The following is a 24,422-nucleotide window of genomic DNA, read 5'->3' as shown; positions in this document are numbered from 1 at the left end:
GGCATGTTGCCTTTACAAATAACTACTTCAAAGGGAGTTCATGTTTTGGTTTGGCTTTTTCCTCTTTTTATGCGACCAAAGGCAAGACCTTAGAAGGAAATATTTCCATTTATTACATCAAGTACTTAGGCTCCAAGACTTTGCTGTACCCCAGGGTGAATATTGTTTGTAGACAGCACTTAAATACCTTAGACAGTACTTTTATCCTAAAGAGTTCAAGGAAGAATGTTTTTGTTTTGCTACTTTAAAAACATGTTTTGAAAGAAAAATGTTGGAGTGTGATGGATCCAGTAAATAGCCCCAAAACTAGCTCCTCTTGAAGAAGGTCAAGTGTATCTTAAGAAATATGTTGTTTGCAAGAAAACCCCAAAACCTTCTTACATGTGCTCCTTATTAAAAACACTCCTGTTTTTCAGCATTTTTTTTTTGCATTTTGCTTTGCATTGTTCTCTGTTTGTGCATTAACACCAGAGCTAATAGTTCCACAGGAACAAAGCAATTATTGACATCAAAGCTACTGACCCTACTCCTGCCTTGTCTTCATCAGTATCCAGTAACAGATGCCCCAGAGAACAGTGCTATTTATATTTTAGAGAGATCATCTATGAAAGAGCTTAATGGCAAAAACCCCCAAACCCGCACCTTGTTCTAGTGGTAATCATTCACCTTTGCCTTGCAGTGTTAGAATCCATCTGAAACATGTTACTGGAGAAATACGCAACTGGAAAGACTTTCAGCCTAACATCTGGAAATCCATTTTGGCCCAAATGCTATGCAACCCAGCAACTATGGCTTGAATGATGCACAATATCCCCAGCTCCAAGTGGTGCTATTAAACCCTATCAGTGCAAAACTGCTAGCACGTGGGTGAAGCAGAAGCTGTGAGAGACCATGCTGCTTTCAGACACATGCCAGAGGTGATCGTGGTTTAGAGTTAATAACGTTTTCTCTCCAAGGTTGGTTTACTAGCAGACTGCAAGGTAGCTCAGACCAGTTAACACACTCTGATGCTGTCAGATACAAGGTTTATTGATTAATAATTACTCTGCAGGAGAAATAACAGCTCAATTGAGAAGTGATGTTTCCATTTATTTTTGTTCTGTAACATAAACTCGCGCATTAGGTTTTACTGAAAAGGCACTCCTCTGCTGCAGCGTCTTTGTTTACAGATCAGTTTGCCTGAAGAGCAGAGATTGCAGGTTGCTCTTCCCAACGGATCTGAAGGAAGAATGACCCACTGAACGACTTAAACTCACGGCACCTGTAGCAGGGTCCCTTAGCACTAACAGCCTAGAAGGGACTAAGACATGGCACAGTCCCAGAAGCTTCACCCTCAGTCTACACCCTACCATCTCCAGGCATCACATTTTTGTCATTATATAGCACCAGAAACAGGGAGAAACCGCAGAGTCAAGACATTTGTGTAAGAAAAGCGTACTACTTATGTCGTTTATGGAGCATTATGACAAGCTTCAAAATAGCTTATCAACACAGAAATTGCTTTGCATACGATTGATAACATCTCCCAGGTGAGCATAAAAGGATACATTAACATTGTAGGAAAGGAGGAGAGGTAGGCATCGGATGAAATAAAGCACCCTACGCAGGGAAGCAAATCAAAGACAGGGAATACAAATCCAACAGAGTTTCTGGCTTGTCTCGATAAGAAATTTAGCATTTACATTTTTTATTGCCATAGGGAGGTAGCACATAATGCTATCTCCAAAACAGCAGGAAAAGATGATATCATTCTGTTCCACAATCTTTTTCTAGACTGTTCGCAATCAGAAATTAGCCAGTACAGCAGGAACCCAATTAGAAAACCACAAGCAAGGACAGAGGTCACCTTAAAGAAGGAGAAACCCCAGTCTCTTCCCCAGGGGCACAGCAAAGCCTCTCCCAGTAGTGCAGCAAGCTGCACCCAAGACAGTGTCAGAGGTAGCCTCCATCACCGCTGAGGAATGCCCCACACCTGTAGCCATGCGGCACTGCTCCCTTGAAGTTGTCCATTTGCTATGCCCCTCGGACAACAGTAACAATCAACTGAGAGACAATTTAAGGCTCTGGAGGTACCCTGTATGCATCACCCAAAACGTGTACTTACCTTACCGCAGTTATTTCCTCAGGCACTTCACTCCAGGGGAGTAGCTGAGCACCTTACACAACACATTCCCACCTAACTTCTCTTACAATACTGCGACAGTCAAGTGTTACCAACTCTTCAGTACTACACTGAAATCCAATAGGGATGGAGCCCCAAGCCTAGCTAAGCATAAAAGAGAAGTAGTATGGGGCTAAGTTCAGTTACCCACTTTGCCTCACCCAGAGGTGACATATTTATGCAACTACTGGCCAAGTCAAAGCTCATATCACAATCATAAATTTAAAGTACTGCAAGCCACATTTTTAAGAGGAAGATACTCAATTTACAAGAACACGTATGTAAGCAACATTACTTGCTCTTTCAAATCTATGCCCAAGACATTCTTATGTGCTGCTTAAAAACATGCCTTGTTTATCTCAGTTTTCCTTATATTTCTTCTATTGTGCTTGAAAAAAACCCACTTCCTTCAAAGAGTCTAAAAAAAGCCTCTGAGCTACATAAATGCAAACTGGCAGAACCCGACCTAGAATCCGTGTGATGCCCTTTATTGTGACCTAATGACTATGTGCACGACTCAGGGGAAAGGAGATCTCTCCATCTGCAATAATTTCTGTTTAGGACTCTACAGACAGAAAAGATGCTAAAGGATTCTTACATCAGCACTGCTCAGTCACACTAATTAAGGGTGAAACAAATGTTTAAACTTTCACAGTCATGCATTTGATAGCTACAACATTAAGGTTAGATCGTGCAAAGATTTTATCCTATTTATCCTATCCAGCCTTTAGAGAGATCTTCTTTGCAGGCATGCAGAGAACTAAATGACACAGTCCAGTAAAACAGACTCTAAAGAACATCTCGAGCTTTACTTCAACATTTAATTTCTAATGTCTGAAAAGAAATTATGACTAGCGCATCATTCTGTTTTGCTTTCCACCACAGTTTCTAGCAATAATGAGGTTAACCTCCTCACCCTGTGCCAGTATCTGCATTTTATGGAGCGGGTGGAAAAAAATGCAGATGTACCAAGAGTCTGATATTACAGATAAGGAAAAGAGATCACGGTAATTGTTCCTCAGGCATTAAGGGAAATTCATGCTCTATTTTTAGCTTCACTAAATCCTTCAGTACTGAAGAGTAAAAGGTTGCCTTCCTACCCTGCCATGGTATAATTGCCAATGTTTTGCCTGGTCTGATCTCTAGATAAGACTCAGATTCATCCCGTACTGCTTGGTGGTACAGCACAGCATGTGTCTTTCTGTTTACTGTGGGCTTTTCCTTTAGTCTAATTCCCTTTAAGATTCTTACATGAAATCAGAGGGGGAAAGATCTTCTTTAACCAACAGCTTCACAAGCTTTTTTTATCAGCACTGTTAGAAAACTGTGTTACTAAAACCTTTAATTATTAACACACGCAGAATTGACGTGTACATAGTGCCTTAGAGGGGAAAAAAAAGTGTGCCAACAGTTTGAAATCTTGCACTCTAAAGTATGTAAGAACAAAGTACATGACAATCTTTCAGTTAGAAGGAGGTGTGGAGATGGAAATGATGAATATAAAGACTGCCAGAGGAAATTTCTGGCAATCTGCAAGACAGTAAGATGAGGTGCATACTCTTAAGTTTAAATTAGGATCATGACTCCAAGTATAAGGGCAGCATGAACAAAAACATGTATGAGTGTGTAATAAGGAAAAAGTATTTTTTCTAGTAAATTGTGACTATGGAAACAGGAAGAGATAGAAAGTTGTTATCTCTCTATGAAGACTTCATTCTCAAAGAGAAAAGGAACTTTGAATGATGAGAGAGGAGGGGAACAGATGGTAGTCATCATTTTCTGTCAAATAACTGCAACACCAAAAGGATGTGCCAGAGTAAACATGTAACAAGAACAATTCTTGCTACTTCATATCTCTCTTAATAACAACTAAATATTTAAATTCTCTGTAGATTCAAGGGCTTCATCTAGAGAAGTGCACTACCTGTACCCACCAGATTAGAGCAATTAACACTCATGATGAAGTAGCCAAGAGGACTAAGTCCTCCGACAGAGCTTTATTTTTGATTCACAAAACATAGCCATAGAATTTGAAAGAAAGACTTGTCTTCTATTAGATGGCAAAACACATCCAGGGTACAGATGCAGTGGGCATACAGAACAAACCAGTAGAGCAATAGTTACATGTCTTCATTGGAAAGTTCAAAAGAAGAAAAAAAAATTGACTGCTGGGTGCAATAAATATAAGACGAATTGCTTGAGGTAGGAAAAGAACGGAAAAAAAAAGTTTGCTGAGCCTTTACTTGTCTTGTGGATTACACCCAATAATCTCCAACAGAGATGTTTCCAAAAAAAAAAAAAAAAAAAAAAGCTGGAGGAATGTTGGAGAACAGCTCACTTTTCAGAGAAGAAACCTAGAAAATGGCTCCTGTTCTTTACCCCAGTAGGATCCCTCCATAAACATGATCACAGACAATTTCCTCAGTCTGGCAAATGCATTAGAAGGCAGCACCACACACTACTGAAAAATGTAACTAACAAAGCATGGCTACCATGATTCCTACAAAAATATCCCAGCCCTGCTGATCAGAAAGCATTTAATCAACAACAATATGCTTAAATATATATCAAAGCTGATAATGCTGCTTTAAAAAACAACAAACCAACCATAAAACCAAGGGTATATTCAAATCATTGTGTTAGCCATCCAGCTATGTCTAGCATGACCAAGGTATTAAAGCAAATACCATTTCAGAAGTAGATTTGTGCTTTACTATTTAAGTAAATACCCATTTACACACACAATTGTGCTTTTAATTAAAAATAATGTGTTCAGAGGAAGAATCCAGGACTTCGTCAGTAGCAGCACTCAGAAGGGAAAAAAGTATTTTCAGCATTAATTACCAGCAGACCAAATCTCTTCAGAGAGAAGCAAGATGCTCTACTTTTCAAGTGACTTTTCTTTAGGGACTTACACAGTAATTAGAGAACTATTTACCACATTTGGAACTTGCACATTAAAGACGACTGCCCTGGTTATGGGATTGTGTGTTGCATGAAGAAAACACTTTGCAGGCTCAACGAAGCAGTGCACACACTACCACAAAGGTGAGGCTTACCTTTGCCCATCTGGCCACAAAATTTGAATACTCCAACTACAGTACAAGAAATGTACATAGGAATATGCAAGATAATCAATTCATTTTGCCTAGAGCTATAAGCTATACTTCACCTACCATCCCCATCCCTGCTTTCCTACTTCTTCACTGACAAATTACTTGACAAACAGTTACTGAAGAAACAAGAATTTCTAGGAGTGTTACCATTCTGGAATTATTACCCCAAACCTTCTTATTTACCTGTCGTAATTACTTAAGAACAAATTAGCCATGTATATTCTACTAAGAAGCCTGAACTGTTTCACAGTGCTTACCATACTAAAACACCGTAGTTCTATGTCTAAACATAATAGGTAGGTCTGAAAGATTCACTGAAACCCTAGACAGACAGACAGGCTGAAACCATGGTATTATCCTACAGAATGACCAAATACAAGAAGTGCGGTAGATCAGCTGCAGGGGGGAAAAGGGCTTTTAAAACACCCAGTAATCCCAAACCTATTCTGGGCAATTCATATAGACAAATTGCATCTGGATTCTGGCTGCACTGGTTATTACCAACTGTGCTCTATTTCAAATTATTTACTTCACACCATGATTGCCCCTACAAAAAAGCCAATAAAATTCTGAAGAAATACCAAACAAGCAGAGGTTAAACAAATAATTCACAAGTTTTTATATATTAATTATATATAAAAAAAGAGGCAGAACAAAGAGTCAAAAACTTGACACTGTGCCTGGAACTTCCCCACAAAGGCTTCAGCTCTGACAAAGATCTAATCCCTGTCCTTGGACAACTTCAACTATGGATTGATTTTCAAAGCTGCCTAATTGCTTTTTGTGCCTATCTTCCATCGATTTTCAGTGAGCATTAGCAATCTGTGCACTCAAGACTGTTTTAGCTTACTTCAGACAGGAGTAATACCCGTTCCAGAGGAGAAGTGCAGCATCTCAAAATAATAGGGCCATCCAAAATATTAACCCCACATTTGTGGCTGCGTAAGTGAATTTGAGACCGTGGCTTCTAAGACTGATCCTGTCTTGCAGGTTCGCCTAAAATAACTAGGCAAGTTGCCTTATTTTTGATAAAGCTATGCTATAAAAATAAGGGAAGAGAAAGCAGCCTAATTCAACAGAATTGAAAAATTAAGCAATGTACTTGATTATGATTATGTTTTAACTCCAGGGCAAAGTCAAAATCTCAACTGAATTCTGACAAACTGAGCCAGACTTGAGGAGGGAGTGTGTCATTTGTAGTCTTTGCAGATTGCTTGGTTTATGCAACAAAATATGGTCATTAAACTTAAAAGGTATTCTTCTCATCCCTAAAATGCTTGTTCAGCAAAGGGAACTATGTATATGGTACGCATTCAAACAATTTTCAGGTTTTGCAAACGACCCACAAACAAAACAAAAACAAAAAGTCTCATTCCATATGCCCATTTAGACACGAGTAAAACAACAGACCAAAACCAGATTAAACCACTTCTATACCAACTGTTAAAGCTACTTGTAACTAAACCAGGAAAGCTGGGCAGGTTTCCAACAAACGCTAAATAAAATCGTTGTTTCCATAAGTATTTTTCAGCAGGTTATCCGGGACCTTAACCTGGACAAACAACCCCGCTCCAGCAAGCCCTCAGGGAACGTCCTGTCTGCTTTCCCTTAGGATTTTCCAAAAATCAACCCAGCACCCCGCCTCGGCCCACTGCTGTTATTCACCCTGCCGTAACACCCGCTGTGAACAATATTTTGATACTACAAGCTGGCAGAGGGGCACACACTCTTTAAACAACGGTATTTTAAGGCAGGTAGGCAGAGAGCCCACTTCCACCGGTCCCCGCTCCCTCTCTCCCGGTGTTCAGCGTCTGCAGCGCTCCGGCAGGCGACGCCGCACGCCGAATAACCTGTAAAAGTGATTTAATTCACTGCACGGAACGTTGTGGCCGACGTTCGCCCGCCGCTCCCTCAGCGTCGTGCCGCCGCGGCTGCGAGCGCAGAGGCGCCGCCCCACCCGCCGGCGGGAAACTCCTCAGGCGCGGCGCGGGGCTTCCCTCAGCGCCGGGGAAGGGGGAACGGCCGCCGACCAGGACCTCACCGGCGAGGCGAGGCGAGGCGCTGCTCTCACCGCACGTTACGCGCCGCGGAGGGCGCCCCGCCGTGCAGGGGGCTTCGCGCCTGCCGCTGAGGCGAGGCAGGGAGCAGCCCGCGGGCTCCCGCCGCACCGCGCCCGCTGTTACCTGCCGCGTCCGGAGCACGCCGGGCCTCGCCGCGCCGGGGCCGCCCACCGGCGTGCCGGGAGCGGGGCACGGTACCGGCCGGGCCTCTCCCGCCGCGGCCCGCTGGGAGATGTAGTTCCCGCCGCGGGGGCGGGGAGAGCCGGGCCGCGTCCCAGCCGCTGCGGGGGCCTTGCCCCGGCCGGCCCCGAGCTGAGCGGGGCGGCTACGGCGGCCGAAGCGGGAGGAGGAGCGGCCGCCAAGGGATTTCCTGCCCGTGGGCCGGCTCCAGCCGCGGGGCGTCAGCGCCCGCTGTCCCCGGGACGGGCAGGGCTGGCGGCTCCCGTCCGGCGCCGGCCAAAGGCGCGGCAGCTACCGGGTTCGGCCGGGCTGCGACGCACAGGCGGGCACGGAGCGGGACAGCCTGACGGCGATTCCCGGCTGTAACGCCAGAGTCAGGGCACAGCCAGGCAGCAGCTGTGGGCGCCACGGGTGAGCTTCCCAGGTGGCTTCCCGGTCGCTGCCACCGGCGCTTCCCGCACGGAACACCGGCGGCTACACCCCAGGTACGGCCCGGGGCAGCACAGCTGAGCCCGACAGCAGGACCGCGCCGGGAACGCACGGAACAGGGCTGCGGTCTCCCTGATCCAACACAGCACCGTGCAATGGATACAGTTCTCCAAGGCCTGTCTTCTAGCTCAGAGCCAGCCTCAGCCGGCCAAGCTATACCAACAAATCCCATCAACAAGAACAAAACAAGCAACTTACATTCTTTATCAGCTCTTTGAGGTTTTTCCATTCGAACTCAGTCATCGATCTCTTCACCCCCAAGTTCCAGTCTTACTTTTTTCGTCACCTCCACACCATCTCAATTCTCTCGTTTGGATTGTTGAAGAGAAGTCTCAACAGAGACTCGTGATCACAGATAACCATTCCTTTCACATCTTGCAACCTCTTCTGCCCAGCCACCCCAGCCTGCTCAAGCTGTCCTTTGCCCAAAGAATATTGGGTGCAGTTCTCATGCTGTTTTGCTATGAGCAGCAACAGTAGCTAAATTTAAACAGGTAATCTTTTAAAGCAACATGTGCTTAAACCGCTCGGTAAGTCAGGCTTGCCTTTTTTTGTTCATTTCTTTTTCCACACTAAACATGCTCGCTGAGTGTCTTGCCCCTTCTGGGGCATCTATATATCTATCTACCTACCTACCAACAGCTCCATACTACTTTTCTTGAGACTCCAAAAGCGTTAGTAGCAACCCATCTTTCTTCTGTAGGACTACAGGGATTTCACAAACATACAAATAAGACTGTTGAATTTCGTAGTAAAACGTAACTTTTATAGGATGATAAAAATGCAACTGTATTATGTCCCACTATCACAATGCTTTATTATAGGTACCATATACTGTATTTGACTATTTTAGTTAATGAAAAATTGCATTTCTTCTATCCCCTATTTGTAATAAAAATGCCAACTCAGATCTCTACTTAGCCAGTAACTCCAGCCTCTGTAACTTCTATAAAGAAGTAGTTTCATACTTTACCCAGGTTGTCCCGTGTTCTCAAAATGGGTGTCTTCAGTCATCCAGGAAGGCACCCTGTTACCTCCTTAGGCCCTTCCAGTTCTTGTCATGAAGTGGCCAGGGTAGTTTAAAGCTCCTGCTGTGGAGATATCACTCTTACGTATGCGTCTTCCTGTGGATGTTAACCCTCTTAAATTGCCAATTCATTAAATATTATATTTCTCTGTGCTTTAACAGTACTGAACATATGCTGCTTCTGGTTCAGGAGCAGAACTCTTAGGTCCTGTGGCAGCAATAAGTAGCAATGAGCAAAGTTGTTACCTCAAACATAGAGAGGGCAGAAGAACATTACATGTGGTTTCGTTCTTTACATGCATTCCTCCTAACTGGAACCATTTTGGCTGTTTATTGTGAATATCGTACAAGTCCCACAGCCTATCAAAGGAACACGGGGCGATGCAAATACCGCTAAAGCCCAAAGGGCCAGCCGTGCCCTGGGGTACACCAAGCGCAGCACAGCTAGCTGGTCGAGGGAGGTGGTCCCACTCTGCACCACCTCACGACTGTGTGCAGTTTTGGGTGCTTCAGCATAACAACATAAAACTACAAAGAAGGGCAACTAAGATGGTGAAAGGCCTCAGGGGCAAGACTTACAAGGAGCAGCTGAGGTCACTTGGAGAAGGCTGAGGGGTGCCCCCACCACAGTCTACAACTTCCTCACGGCAGGGGGGCAGCGGAGGAGAGGTGCTGATCACTTCTCTCTGGTGACCACTGATAGGACACGAGGAAATGGAATGAAGCTGCCGGGGGAAGTTCAGGTTGGACATCAGGAAAAGGTTCTTCACTGAGAGGGTGGTCAGTCACTGGAAGACTCCCTGGGGAAGTGGTCATGGCACCAGGCTTGTCAGAATTCAAGGAGCATCTGGATGACACTCTTAGTCGCATGGTTTAGTTTTATGTAGCCCTGCAAGGAGCAGGGACTTGAGATAGTCTATGATTCTAAATAAGAGAAATGGCAAACATTAGCAACTCCATAGTCTGGCATTTCTTGAAATTATTTTTGCTTTAGAGTCTTGAGCTGAGGTAGAGGAACATAACGCAGCATTATACTCACCTTTAGAGCAGCTGGAGTTTGTTACAGCAAACAGAAATTAGGGGGAAGATATGGCCATGACAGAAACTTAAGGGACTGCTGGTGTGAGGGGAACTGCAGCGAGTTTGACAAAGATCCATATAAGCACAGAGAAACGGACAGCAGATGTGGTTGGAGAACAGCTTTTATCTTACAATTAAGGAATGATTTTTTTAAAAACAAGATATTTATGACAAATTATTATGGAAAGTTGCTGATATCTAATCATTACGAGTTGTAGACCAGCGAAGAGTCATCAGCCAAATCAAACAATGTCAAGTAGTATGCAAACCAAATTACAGGAAAGTAAATGAATTGCTACAATCTAGGTACATCCTCCAACACAGAGCTTGAGCTGAAGGATCTTCTAATTACGTAAACCCTAAGCGCTCTTTTTGATATCCAGAAAAACTATTTTCTTATCCAATAATAGTATAAGGAAGTCAGGCATGCAGTTTATAACTAATGCCTCTGTGACACCTACACACATACTCTTTGCAAGTGTGACAACGCAGGATCTCCCTGTACTGAAGCTCAGATTTGAGAATGAAATCCTCTATTAACACCCACAAGTAGAAGGTGGTAAAAGTGCAACTATGTAAAAACCCTCTTCCCCCAAGCCAACCAAAAAGTCACCATGATCAACTATACAGGGGAAAATAAGAGGAACACAAAGATCTGAAGAGAAAGAGTAAGTTTAAAACAAATGAAAAATAAGAAAGGACTGCAGAGTCAGAAAAGAAGGAAGCTTAATACACAGAAGAATAAGGAAGGAAAACACTCTTCTCTGACTGTGAAATCAATAGTCCATTCTCACCACCAGTGAAAACACATCCAGAAGTGTTTCAGTATTTGTGTTTCAAGGGTTGGCCACCTGGATGTATTCTGGAGGCACCTTAAATTCTTATTTATTGGATTGGAGCTGCTGCACACTGAACCATTATGATTGCAGTCACATGCCTTTCCACATGCTGATTCCTTCTTAAGCCCCTGCCCCAACATCAATACAAGAATTACAACCCAGTTCTATACATTCATGATATAATCCTCACCTCGTACCATGTGCTCAGTTCCAGTTGCTCCACTGGAGAGGCTTATCATTGTTACAGGCCTTTAATGAAAGTACCACCTTCAGTCTTTGTTTCCAGACTTTCAGCACTATCCACATGAATTAGAACGATACAGAAACAAATTCAGACATATCTAGTTTTTAGGTAAATATTGCATGGCATGTACATTACAGAGCATTTAATGGGACAGACAGGAGGTTTTTACAAGCAAGTCAGGGAAATTACAAGGTGCAAGTTATTTAGGCTGTGGTTCCATGGCAGCCTAAGCCTGCTGTCTCTTTAGCTTCCATCATTATCCTTACCCTTCTTGGGAGCTCTCAGCCCTTCCATTTCTCTCCCTGTAGCACACATTTGACATTTTATGAAGCCATCTCAGCACATGAACTAGGCAGGATACCAAACCACCAGCTCTCCAGAACATTTCAGGGGTTTTCTGGTGTGCTGGTAAATTGAACTGGTTCAGCTGAGGCTCCGAGGCACGCTGGAATCAGTGCAACAGAGACAACAGGGATCAGGCAGCCAGCTGTTACACTGACCAAAGGCAGTACTGACTCTCAGTCTTTGCACACTTACTAGATGATTAACAGGGAATATTGCTGCAGTGGTTAAGAAGCTATCTGCAAAGCAGCTGTTTGCTCTGTTAAAAACATGGGTAGTTATTTGCCTGTTTAAATACAGTCAGGTGTTACGTGGGTCTGCTGCGTGACCAACACAGAGGAGGTTTGCCTCTGGGCACAAACGTACAATCCCTGGTGAATCTTGTTTATTTCTTTGGTTACTGCCCGCTGCCATATGGTAGCACTGCCACAGCAAATGTGTTTTAAAAAATTAAATAAAAAAACCCCAACCGTCAATCACTCACCGAAAAGGTCAGTTTTCCTCCTGCCCCCAAATTTAAAAGGTATATTTTATGGCAATTTAAAGACACTGACTTTCAGACTGAGATGTCTGAGGCATTAGTTCATCCTCCTGCCTGCTAACTCCTTAGAGGAGCAGATGCCTTTGGGAGGGAACATCTTTAAGCCACACAGTTAGCTTGCCAGAGCTCATTTGTCAGTGCCCTGAGGCAAGCCTTTCATCTTTTAGCCACATAATGATAGCAGAACTGTATTATAGATGGCTGTATTTACATGCATGAGCAATCCAGTTAAAATATGTATTTTTGCTAGCCAATGCGAGCAGCAAATTCACGTTTGCTCACTATCAGCCAGTAAAGCCATTCAGTAAGTGTCCCAAAAACTCAACCCCCTCTCCAAGAAACCGGTCTTGGAAATCTTGCTGTAAACACATGCCTATTCTCAGAAAGATTCTGCTCAGTAGAAGCAGAACAATGTAGACTAGTCCTTTTACAAACAGATACCACTTCTAGACAAAAAACAAACTCAACATGCAGACACAACTTCAAAAGAAATAAAAAACCCAATCTCTTCCAGACCTCTCGGTATGACTGATGTTTCAAGTTCTAACAAAATGACTAAGAATTGCCACAGCAAAGGGGACAGAAGAATGAGAGCACAGAATTAAAATTTGCTACAAAAACAAAGCAAAACATCCTCAGAGCTGGTCTTGATTTAAATAAAACCCACTTTCATAAATAACAACACTGCAGTTTAGAAGAAACACTATACTCTTAGAATGTCAACATTCACAACATCTAGGCACTATCTGTACGAGGAATACCAACAGGCTGAGCACACTGGTTCTTGCCAGACTGGGCATTTCCACGGAAGAGCACTCAGAGGTGGCACTCATGACTGAAGAGGTTTTTAGAATGGCAAAAGTAATTGCATTCCCATTACAGGACTCCAAGAACACATACCTGTAACTTACTTTGCCACAACGTAAGAAAAAAAGCATGTAGCTTCACCAGAAACAAAGACTATGTTCAACAGCAGGGCCTGTACTTGCATGAAGGCAGTTAACTCTGCTATCATGCTGTGACCATTTTTTTTATTTGCTTAGTTCCCACACATTTCAGTTTTACATGGTCCGGTTTAAGCCCACATTCTCCTGAGAGCATTTACTCTGTTAGAACAGTTACAGGACCTACACAAGCTTGCATAATAAGCAGGATTTAGCAAGCTACCATGCTTTGTATTCTGCTGAGTAACAAATCTGCTTCTAAAATACGTAATTCTCAGCTCAAAAATAACATTTCCACAGACCAAAAAGCCCACATCTGCCTTTAGCGTGTAGTAATTCACATGTAATACTTGAGCCCAGCACAGAAGTGGTGAGGTTTTATCCGGAAGCCAGTCTAAAGATTGTACTTATTGTAAAAGTAATGAGAGATGAGAGGCATGTTTTTATGTCACTCCAGCAACAAAGACAATTCCAACTTTTGGTTATATTTAAATACCAGTCCTTGAACTCTCAAAGCCTTTGTAAAAGATAAACTCTTTGTAAACAAACATTTGTTCTGAGTCATGTAGCATCTACCTTTAAAGTGGTATCAGCTTTTCAGACTAGACACCCCCACATCTTGAGAAGCAAATCACTAATAACTTCAGCAAGAAAGCAGATGCAGTTTCTTCAGTTTCCTTTAAAAAAAAAAAAAAAAAAGAAAAAAAGAAGTGAAGATCCTTTAAGAAAGTTATCTAACAAGAAGGCTCCTTAGACAGGCTTGACCAAAAGAACTTTGTTTCAGTCTATTAGATTTAAAAGTTACCCAGCACACAGCACTGTACAAAGAATAATAGTTTTCAGCTAAGCTCCTGTTGCCTAAGGTCACCCAGTAACGCTCAGACTCTTGATGGAAATTTGATTGTGCAGAAGCTGCAGTTTAGGCAAGTTATACAGAAAGCTCCCACTTATTTGTTAATATATTAAATTTTTCCACTTTAGATCTCAAACTTCATTTACAAGGCAGTTACAGTATTGTTTCTGTTAGTTTTATCTTCCCATAAGCCAGAAGTGAAAAAAGCTAAGGTGCATTGCGGGGTTAATGGTGTGTTACTAACACAAAGGAGGTGAGATTTGTTCTGCCTAGAGCGGGAGGGCTAACACACCTTCCAGATGATGCAATCCTTTAAGATCAATCTATGGTAATAAGCGATCAATCTAAGTGACTGAACACATCTGGCAGAACCTGGGGTTTCTTCGCATTTGTTACAGCAAAATGTTGAATATTACCCACATTTGTACTGCAGGAAGGAACTTACCAAGATGAAGTACAATTATTTTGACAAGTTAAAACATTTTGTAGAGCACCTGCTTGGCTTCAGTTATGTTTCCCATTTTGACAGACTCAGGCACCAAAGCATCCAATTTTACAGAACAAATCTGTCACTCTTTAAAGCGGTAGGTCAGGACTTTAGAGGAAACAAAGGCCTCTTTCATAAGGATCTCTAAAACAAAGACCTGTGACCATAATTCTCACTTCTACAGATAATTCAAGGATCTTCCTGTAATCCAGAACACACTTACAGAATGGACTACACACAGGGAAGCTCAGGGTTAAAACCCCTAAAAGAAAACAGAAGTGATGCAGTTGCATGTAAGAGAGCTCAGACACAAAGCCAGCTTCAGTGCTGTGCACAAGGAAGAACCATAATCAAGACACTCTGAGCATTCAGGAAGAACACCAGAAAAACCAGAATAAATTCCATGGGTAAACCAATTCAATTTCTTTGTGCTATAACAAGACCCATATTCTTTATTAAACTATTATCACAAAACAGATCAATTACTGAAGATAACTAACATGCAGCAACAACATTAGATATATAGCAAGGGAAAATGTCTTTTTTCCACCCCACACCCCCCCCCCCGCCCCCCAAGCATTCCACTTCTGCCAAAGTTACCCATCTACAGCTGCACAGGTTGCCTACCCGCTCCGGCACTGCCTGTTTGCAGCCTGTAACTGGCAGGAACTCCCAGCTGGTGATTAGAAGCATTTGCTGACATGCTGGGCTGCCAAGCGCAGAGCTTCACATGCAACGCATTCAACCGCCCCTTTGGTGCGGCAGCCACATTAAGCCGATTTTTTCATCACATACCAGTGGACACATTCAAGTAGTTGGCAACGTGAGGGACTAACGCGCTAAAATTCTATTAGGAAACTGGTCAGTGTACATACCTACACATGCACACTCCCAACAAGAGTATAAGCACAAAAAGCAGGAGCTGAGTTCACAGCTTTTCTACCACCCCATGAACACAGTATTGAAGTTGCTGAAAATTCCAGGACAAAGTTGAGAAGTACCTGTCCAAAAGCTTTTTTTTTAAGCAGTAGCTTTATCAATATTCTTGCGCGTTACGACTGCACAGAACCGCCCTAGTTTTTCTGTGAGTATACGGAAAACAAGCTTCACAACACTTACTCTTACAAAAGCAGCATTAATATTTCCTTATGGTTTCACAGAAATAATTTCTGAATGTAGAAAAAAAAAAAATCCATTTCCCTGCCTCTTTTGCTTAACAACTGCTACTCTAATATATAGTACTGTAATTGCCTCCCTCTAAAACCTGCTTAAGTATATTGCTTAAGCCATTCAGCCACTTAGTACACCAAGTCTGTCTGGTCTTCCCTCTACTTTTATCCTCCATGAACAAGAAAATACCACTGAGGCCTTCCTGTACCTCAGCTCACAGAAGACATCTACATGCCAAACCAGTTTATGAGATGTCCAAAAATCACATTAAAATAGCTGCAGCCTTTTCACCTGCCAATTTAAGAGCTTAAATCTTCATTTGTATGACACCGTGCAGCAGCAATTCATCCTGCAGAAGAGTGCTTTAGACAAAAATGGTTTAACTACTTAATATACTATTGCAAATATTAAGAAAATAAATCAGAGCACCAAGGAAAATTTTCAACATTACAGTACCTTATTAAAGTTTAACTAAGAACAAAGTTTGGCCTTCTCTCTGCATTTATTTGTATTTCAAAAGCCAATTCAAAATGCAAAGTGTTACATGCATACCAGTCACTCCAGTAGACCAGAATATGAATAGTCACTGGGAATTTAGCACTGCATTTTCCAACAACACGCAACACTATATTTAGCTGAAAGGGACTCTAATGCAATATTCAAGCCCGGGTTTTCTTCCAAGCCTTTGGCAGACACGGGAACTCCACTGTTCAGAGTAGCTCAATTGTTTTTATGTAAGTGACAGCAGGTAGCTATTTAAGTAGATTGTTTTGTTACATAAAAATGCCATTACTGACAAGTCCTTCTATGGCCCTGCTTTACTTCCATGGCTTGGTTTAACACAAAACACTAGTCCTGGAAAAGCCCAGTATAATAGATAATTACATTAAAATATTCATCTGGTTTTATGTATGGAAGATCTAGTCAAAGCAAGTATTAATTTGAGCTACTGAGTTTTCAAGTAAAGAGCCTTTGCAAAAGACAGTTAAGGCTTCCATCACCCTACTGGAGGTAACAATGAGAAACAAATCTAAGCCACAGGAGCACTGGTCTCTTCTTGACAGTGGTATTTAAGTATTTATTAAGCTGGTTTTCATCCATTTATTCAGTTGGCTGACATTCATCTGCCACATGTAACATTTGAAAATGCACAGTTAGCAAGCTGCTAAGATAAGGAATCTGGATACTGTTTGGTTGCATTTTTGCTATTAACATAATAGGCAAGAGCTTCTAGAATTTGTCTTGCTGACATACTTCAACTCTGCCTGAAGCAAGGATGGGAAAAGGTCTCCCTGCTAGTATAAAAGGGTTCAAGTACAGAAAAAAGCCACCAACTGTTTTTTTAACATCAATATTTGCATAAACAGAAAATAAACTCCCAGTTTCTCACTGATCTCTAGCAATATTTAAGCAAAGTTTCACTTTAATTTTTAAAATACAGAATTTCAATTATTTAGCCAATATAACAGTTCTATAAACTGCATCACAGATAATGTTGCACAGCTTATGACCAAAATCAATACTAAAAGCTAAAATCTTTCTAGTGACAATGGTAATACAAACTGGCAGTTTTAAACATTTAAGTTCAGAAAACACCCATTCTTCTAAAGCCCACTGATATATATCATTTATGTAAATATTATTAGATCCAGTCACCATGCTACAGTATTAGTCAGTTTAATAAACCTTCTCACTGTGAGAATACACCAGCATAAGGTATGAAACACAATGAAATCTATATGAAATTTTATAGTAACTTTCCAGAAATATGCTTACAGCCTATCAAATTCAGACTAAAGTACTGTAGATTTAAAATATTTACTTGTCTTCTTAGCATACCTAATGTGTAAGAATAGTTTCTTGTTCAATTCCCAAAAATAAATATAAGCTTTCAATTGAAAGCATGTATTTTCCTAGTTTTCCAAAGTGGAGCCTGGCAGGGTCAGAGGGAAATGCTTCAGGCTTGTCGTCAGTCCACTTCAGTACAAAAAAGCATCTCCTGTCCCAGTATTCGTTCAAATCCAAGAGATATTTTCTTCCAGTGAAATATGACCGGAGCACTCATTTTATTTTCAGCAATTCAGTCTGTTTCCATGGCAGCACTGCGGGATTCCTTAGCCACCATGAGTCGCATTAGCTGACTGTGGAATTTCTCGATCTTCTTTACGTCTTGTGCCTGGTCTGTTCTATACAGCAAACACTGTAAGAGAAAGTTGCTTAATATCAGATTTCACTTGAACTGTTTTTATCCTGTTTATAGTTGCAATAAATTTGTGCTCGGAACACACAAAACAAGGTAAGTACTTAAATGTTTATTTGTGGCACGCTGCTTCCATGAGGCAACACCAACATACATCTACCCTGTTTTAAAATACATGCACATATCTGTGTTTACATTTAAGTTTCTCTGGAAGGCGCATGCCTTCCGTTTTGAAAAATAGGGAAGCTCACGATTTATTCTGTTTTCTCCTCTCTCAGAAAAAGTGTTAGAACTTGGGGTTAAAGCTGTAAAGGCACTCCTCTGTGTTGTCTGAAAGTAGAACCAGATTTTAAACCTGAACTTACCTTCCTACTCTCTATATTATGAAAGTAAGTTTATTTTGCCTTTTGCAGTCCTTAATATTACACTGCCAGTGACATATCAGTTCAGTATTTCCCACTGAAGGGGATTCCCTCCTCCAAGCAAAATGTTTCTAAGACAATCCTACCTGATTAAGGAACTCCTTTATGTGACAAGCCTGTAAACGCAAAAGGAGCAAGAGTAATATGCCAGTGACTTATCACAGTGTCCTGTTTCAGCTGGAATAGTTAATCTTCTAGTAGCTGGAAGAGTGCTGTGGGTGCTGTGTTTCAGATTTAGTGTGAGAGTAACACTGATAACACACTGATGTTTTTAGTTGTTGCTAAGTAGTGCTTACTCTAAATTAAGGACTTTTCAAGTTTCCCATGCCCGGCCAGTAGGCAGATGCACAAGCCGCCAGGAGGGAGCAGAGCCAGGACAGCTGACCCGAACTAGCCAGAGGGATATTCCATACCATAGAGCGTCATGCTCAGTGTATAAACTGAGGAGGGGTTGGCCAGGGGCCACCGATCACTGCTCAGGGACTGGCTGGGCATCGGTCAGCAGGTGGTGAGCGACTGTACTGTGCAACACTTGTTTGTTTTCCCCTTGGGTTTTATTCCTCTCTCTCCTTTTCATCACAATCGTATTACATTCTATTTTATTTCATTTATTACATCTTCTTATCTTAACCCACAAGTTTTACCTTTTTCCAATTCTCCTTCCCATTCCACTGGGGGAAGGGAGCAGGTGGAGCAAGCAAGCAGCTGCACAGTACTTAGTTGCCAGCTGGAGTTAAACCACAACACATAGAAAGACCCCTTAGGTTGGGTTTTTTGCAGACTAAGTAATTTCTTACACCTGTACAGCATGAGTAAAATCAGCCTGGGCAGTTAAACAATGGAAAAAAACACCCCAGAGTGCTCCATTCTTCAGTGCTGTCAACACAACAACTTTCGCCAGTGTTAAATTCCTATTTTAATTCAGAAACAAACAGTACAAAACAGTCTGTTTTTTCCTTCAGCTGTATTAGTTCTACAGATTAAGCATCAAGGAAAACTTCCCTTCCAGCCTTTAGAAAAAAAAACCAACCAAAACACCAAAACACAGAGAACCCAAACCAAACCTAATCCCCTGCCCTTGTACTGGTGTAACAGCTTTCTGTGACTGGAAGCAGGCAAGGCGGCCTGTAACTGAAAAGATTTCATGTTTGTGAATCACCAGACTCCAGCTTCCCCACGGAAGACTTCAACTAAGTTGCCCTTCGCTTCCCCCTGTTATCAATGCCCCATACTCAACATCTCACCTGTATTAAGCCCTATTTATCCTATCAAGAAGCGTCATTACTGGCGTTTCACATCGCTCCCAGGTTATTGGGAACACCAATGCCACACTACTTTTCCTGGAAAGAAATTGGATTTTTTCCAAGTCTGAGGATAAGAGAAGGGCAGACTGCTGTTGCAACTCGGCTATAACATCACTAGCACCGAGAACTTGGTGCCAGCATGCATATCAGCACGTATGCCAGTGCATTTCTACCTGCTGCCCATCACCTCACATTCTAACCCCTCCCACACTTCTAAACACCCTCCCAGACTATTCAGAACAAGGGCAACCTGTAAGCACAGCTGCTCCATCTCCTTGTACAGCAACCCTTGGAAGGGCACTGCAGAATTCCATGTTAGTTCCGGAAGTTTTACTGAATGCATAACTGACACTGTAACAGTATCTCAGAAAATAGGGTCTCTGAACTGCAAGCGAATCTTGTCACTCAGTCCATCATCACCAAGGAGCTTAACCTACAGCTGGAAGTTGCCACCACTGTGAGCAAATAAAAAGGACCGCACTCACATTAGTAAACACATCTGTTTGAAGATGCTCCTAAAATGCTTCAGCAGAAACTACTGATGTCGTGCCACAGAGCATTTTCAGACAGAGAGATAGTCCAAGATTTTTGCAGTGCTTGTTTTCGTTGAATTCTAAAGTAATTCTGTTTTCACCCATAAAAAACACTGGAGGTGCTAGAATTTTTCCTAAGCCACACAGAGTTGAACCACAGGTCAGCATCAGTCACAGACACATCAACTAGGCAAGGCGGAGCACAATGAGTTTTGAGAATACTGTGAGGTCCTCTGAAGGCAGTGGCTAAGAGCTCCCAAGTTGACTGACAGAAAAAGGCAAGTCTGAGAGAGGTACTATAAGCCCTGAAAGAGGAATATATTCTGTACTTACCGCTACATCATCGGTTACTTTGATACAGAGGTTCCCATCACAATGTCGGTATTTGAGAACAACCCGCACCTGAAATGACAAACATGTTAACTATAGATGTTAATTCTTAAAAAGTCTCAGAACATATCTGAGAGAAATCTGCCCAACTTCACAATACCTTTTACTACTATTACATACTGCTCTGGTGGCCACTAGTCCTACAGCTAGGATGGTGTGGAAGTTGAATTATCACATTTCCCTGTCTAACATGTTAAACTGGTATTACAGCAGCATCAGGAAGCTTAGTATTTGGCATGTTCAAAACCACTGTAAATACAGCAATGACATAGAGAGGGGATCTTATCAATGCAAACAGACACCTTAAGTGCAAGTGTCAAGAGGTTGGGACCAGGCTCTGTTCAGTGGTGCCCAGCAACAGGACAAGGGGTAAAGGGCACAAACTGCAGCACAGGAGGTTCCTTCTGAACACAAGGAAGACCATCAGTGTGAGGGTGACAGAGCGCTGGAACAAGCTGCCCAGAGAAGCTGTGGAGTCTCCTTCTCTGGAGACATCTGCCTGGACATGACTGTGCAACCTGCTTTAGCAAGGAGTTGGACGAGATAATCTCCAGAGGTCCCTCCCAACCCTGAGCATTCTGTAACAGCTGCAGAGACCTCAGTGACAGGCAAGATAAAGCTATGATTCACGTCAATACAAGACATCCACTTGCTATATATCACACAGAAAAACTAACTGGAAGCTTGTGTTCATAAGCTTGAAACACTTAAAAAACCTGTAGTTCTATATGAAGACTTGACAGGGATTAACTGAGTGGGATAAACTCAACATTACTACTTCTTCTTCTACAGTAGCTAAACAATCATGTAAAACAGTTTTATTTCCAGCCACTGCAGTTACTTCAATAGCTGCACTACAGCCTGCAGAGAGATTTTAAGTGTTCTAATATTTTTGCAAGTGGAAAAGGAAAATAAAAAAGAATAACACTTTTAGAATAATTAAAATCAGAAGACTGAAGAGAGCTCTTTCAAATTAAATTGTTTTCAAAATTCAGTAAGGCTCAATTTGAAGTCTGAAAGCAAGCATTCAACCTCTCAATAAAACAGTTACTACTATAATCACCTGCCCTGAGCTTTAAGCTATCCTCAGTCCCTCTGGACCCTCAAACCACCAAAGCTTTCAAAGCCATGGAGATAAAAATCGACATCCTCAGCAACTGACTGAGCATTAAATGCTTCCTCCTGAATGCAGAACTGGCCAACAGTGACTTTGTATCTATGGTTTCTAGCCTCAGCTAGCATCAGTAACTAGAAACAAAGCAAGATGTCCTTTTGAGAGCATTCTGAACTCACACTATAAACAGGTTATCTGTTGTGGAGAGTGACCCATGCTAATGTTCAACAACCTCCTTGACTGGAAAACATTTCTTGCAATTCCTTCTCCAAGATGCATCTCATCACAGATTTATCCTTCTTGTTTAAGAACTGTCACCTTCTGACCACAGCAGCTGTGTAACAACAGCACATCTCTCGACTGAGCAGGCCCAAAAGGATGAGAGGCTGCCACAAGCAGCAGGCATGGACTTGATAGATAACCTGCTCCTGCAAAAGGTAAGATCACTCACTACCTAGCTTCACTAGCTCACAAAGACTGCATGCTCATCTCCCATAATTCTTGTCCTTCCTTCAGTTTCTTGACAAGCCCAACTACATACAGAAGCTCCTCAGGCTAGTTCTCTGGCAAATTAAAAGGAGGGTGCTCGTGCTGTGACTCTGGGGTCTATATAAACTCCTTCATAAAGAGACTAGTTTATTGCCACAGATGGGAAGAGATTGCCTTTGGAGACAACACACACACACCCCCCTTAAAGAAAGGGGAAGAGCAACACCCGACTGCACTGACTTCACTCCTCTTTAATTTAATTGAATATTACAGAGCATAAAAAGGTAAACCAGGACAATTTTATTATCAGTAGATATGAAGTGGTCAGCTATGCTAATTAAAGGTAGACATTAAAATACTACTTCAGAAGGTTTCCCCATGTCTCCTATTTTTGGTGAAGGAAACTAGGCCTTTTTTTACTTAAGTTTTCTTAGGCATACCAGTCCCACATTACCTTTTGTGCTGCCTTTTAGCTGAATCATAATGCTTTTTCTGAAGACTTAAGTTACTTTTAAGATGTGCATAAACTGTCCTGCTGAAAAAGTTACCAAAACCAAAAAGCAGTCATTTACCAAGAAGTTAATTCCTAGAGCAATTACTTTTTAGGAGGCTAACACTTTCCAGTCTGAAATGACACTGCAGGCAACAATGCAGTGTAAGACCTAATGAATGCTTTCTTTTCATTATTTAGGAAAAAAAATTCAAATGACATTGACTTCAATCTTGTAAACTCATAAAATCAACCAATTCTCGGGGCGCTCTTCATTCAGCGGAACCCTTCATCCCTGTTTCTAACACACACGTACACTGTAAACAAGCACAAAGTCTCTGAAGTTCGATCCCCGAGGTTCACACCTGCCGCTGGTAACACCTGGGACACAGTCCCCTATGTTCGTTTTTAGGGCGCTAAATAAGAACTTCCTTCTGCTTCGTGGAAGAAGGTCAGGTGGGGCACCCGCGAGCGTCTCCTTCCTTGCTGCTGTTTCTAGAACTAACTACACCTCGAAAAACCCTTCCAACCGCCGGCCGCCCCCGCCAGCTGCGCGCAGCCGGGGCCGCCCCCACCAGCACCGCTCCCGGCGACTGCGGGGCTCCACGGCCCGGCTGGGACACGCATCCTCACCGGGAGGTCTCACGGCCCGGCAAGGGCGGCCCGGGGGGGCTCAGGGGATCGCCCGCCTCCCCGGACGGCCACAGGACACAGAGCGAGAGCGCCGGAGCCGCCGGCGCCCACCGCCTCAGCCCACAGCCGCTCCTCCCGGGCCTAGCGCGCCGGGCGGGCGGACGCCCGCCCGCCCGCGGGGCCCTCAGCGCGGCCCCCGCCTCACCTTCATGGGGTCGGCGAGGTAGAGCTTCTCGGCAGCGCGTGTGAACTCCTCCCAGGCCTGGTAGTGCGGCATGGCGGGGCCGGCCCAGCACGGCGCTCCGCTCACCCGGCCGCCGACAAGATGGCGCCGAAGGCGGGCGCCGCGTCACTGCAAGCCGGTACCTCCCATTGGCCGGTGGGAAACTGCCGCCCAATCACGAACCGCGTGACTCGGAGTTTGTGGGCCCGCCAACGGAGCGCGGCCTGCTGGGCGCAGAGAGGGCAGCGCGGCGGGAGGCGCGGCTACCACAGCGCCCCCGCCAGGCGCGGCGGGATGGCGGCAGGCACCTCCCCGCCCATCGCGGAGGTGAAGGTACCTATTGGTGGGAGCGGCGCGAGTGCCGCCCGGGGCTTACGGGTTCGAGGCCCGCCGCCGGCGTTGGGGCAGCCGGGCGCTCCCGGCTGCGGGGTTCTGCCAAGCCAGGTGCGGGCCGCCTCCGCTTCAGGCTCCCGGCCTGAGGCCTACGGGGCGTGGGCCGCAATGCTGGGGCAGCGTGGGGACGAGGGGCCCGCCCCAGCCCGGCGGGAGGTGAGGGCCGTGCCCTGGGGGCAGGGCGGCTCGGCCGGCTTCCACAGCCGAACCTCTCCCCGGTGTTGCCGGGCTGGAGGGCCCCTTGTTCAGCGGGAGGTTGGCTCCACCTTGCACAAAAAGGACATTTAGGAGCCACTCATTGGCTTCTGGTCGCAGCCAGGGCAGCCACAGGTGGGGGGGGGCCGGGGCAGCGCTTGGCGCTGGGTGACAGCTGCTGGCTTCAGAAAGGCTGGGAATTATAAAATTATATTTGAGAAAGAGGCTGAAAGTTATAAAACCGTTATTTCAGAGAGAGGCTGAACTTTATTATAAAGATCTTGGGGAACTCAGTTTTTCAAACGTATGTGTTCGTAAAGCATTTACGTCAAACTGGCTAAAATTCACGAAGAAATGAGAAAAGAAGGAGGAATAAAAAAAATCCACGCTTTCTTTTGGTACATCTTAACCCCCCTTTTCCCGAAGTGACCTGTGATTTTGGTCCCTGAACCACCCCAAGCGTGTGGGCGGCCGCCAATGGGCCCGCGCAGCCGCCGCCATAA

At 43.7% G+C, this 24,422-nt stretch overlaps 2 protein-coding genes across 2 annotated transcripts in view; both read right to left on the bottom strand.

Moving 5' to 3' along the window:
- Window positions 1–11,641, bottom strand: part of EPHX1 (epoxide hydrolase 1) — a 37,355-nt gene extending 25,714 nt beyond the window's left edge. The window contains 3 exon segments of the mRNA XM_037405495.1: window positions 8,205–8,486; window positions 8,980–9,130; window positions 9,613–11,641. Coding sequence (XP_037261392.1) covers window positions 8,205–8,235 — 31 coding nt within the window. The 5' untranslated portion in view covers window positions 8,236–8,486; window positions 8,980–9,130; window positions 9,613–11,641.
- Window positions 11,642–14,779: 3,138 nt separating this feature from the next.
- On the bottom strand, window positions 14,780–23,466 carry SRP9 (signal recognition particle 9). The gene is made up of 3 exons (XM_037405496.1): window positions 23,314–23,466; window positions 20,326–20,394; window positions 14,780–17,733 (listed from the first exon to the last, which is right to left on the bottom strand). The coding sequence occupies exons 1-3, from the start codon at window positions 23,383–23,385 to the stop codon at window positions 17,614–17,616; spliced, it is 261 nt and encodes an 86-aa protein (XP_037261393.1). The 5' UTR covers window positions 23,386–23,466; the 3' UTR covers window positions 14,780–17,613.
- Between the last annotated feature and the right edge of the window lie 956 nt (window positions 23,467–24,422).

Source organism: Falco rusticolus, chromosome 12, assembly GCF_015220075.1.
Source record: "Falco rusticolus isolate bFalRus1 chromosome 12, bFalRus1.pri, whole genome shotgun sequence".
NCBI classification, from domain to species: domain Eukaryota; kingdom Metazoa; phylum Chordata; class Aves; order Falconiformes; family Falconidae; genus Falco; species Falco rusticolus.
Note: the sequence above shows the minus strand (reverse complement) of the source record. Positions and strands in the feature narration are given on the sequence as shown.

Bases quoted from the DNA above. Each gene is read 5' to 3' on its own strand.
- SRP9 (XM_037405496.1), bottom strand. From the start codon at position 23,385: ATGCCGCACTACCAGGCCTGGGAGGAGTTCACACGCGCTGCCGAGAAG. The intron at 20,395-23,313 runs GTGAGGCGGGGG...TTGTCATTTCAG, and splicing joins ACCTCGCCGACCCCATGAAG to GTGCGGGTTGTTCTCAAATA. The intron at 17,734-20,325 runs GTAAGTACAGAA...TTTCTCTTACAG, and splicing joins AAGTAACCGATGATGTAGCG to TGTTTGCTGTATAGAACAGA.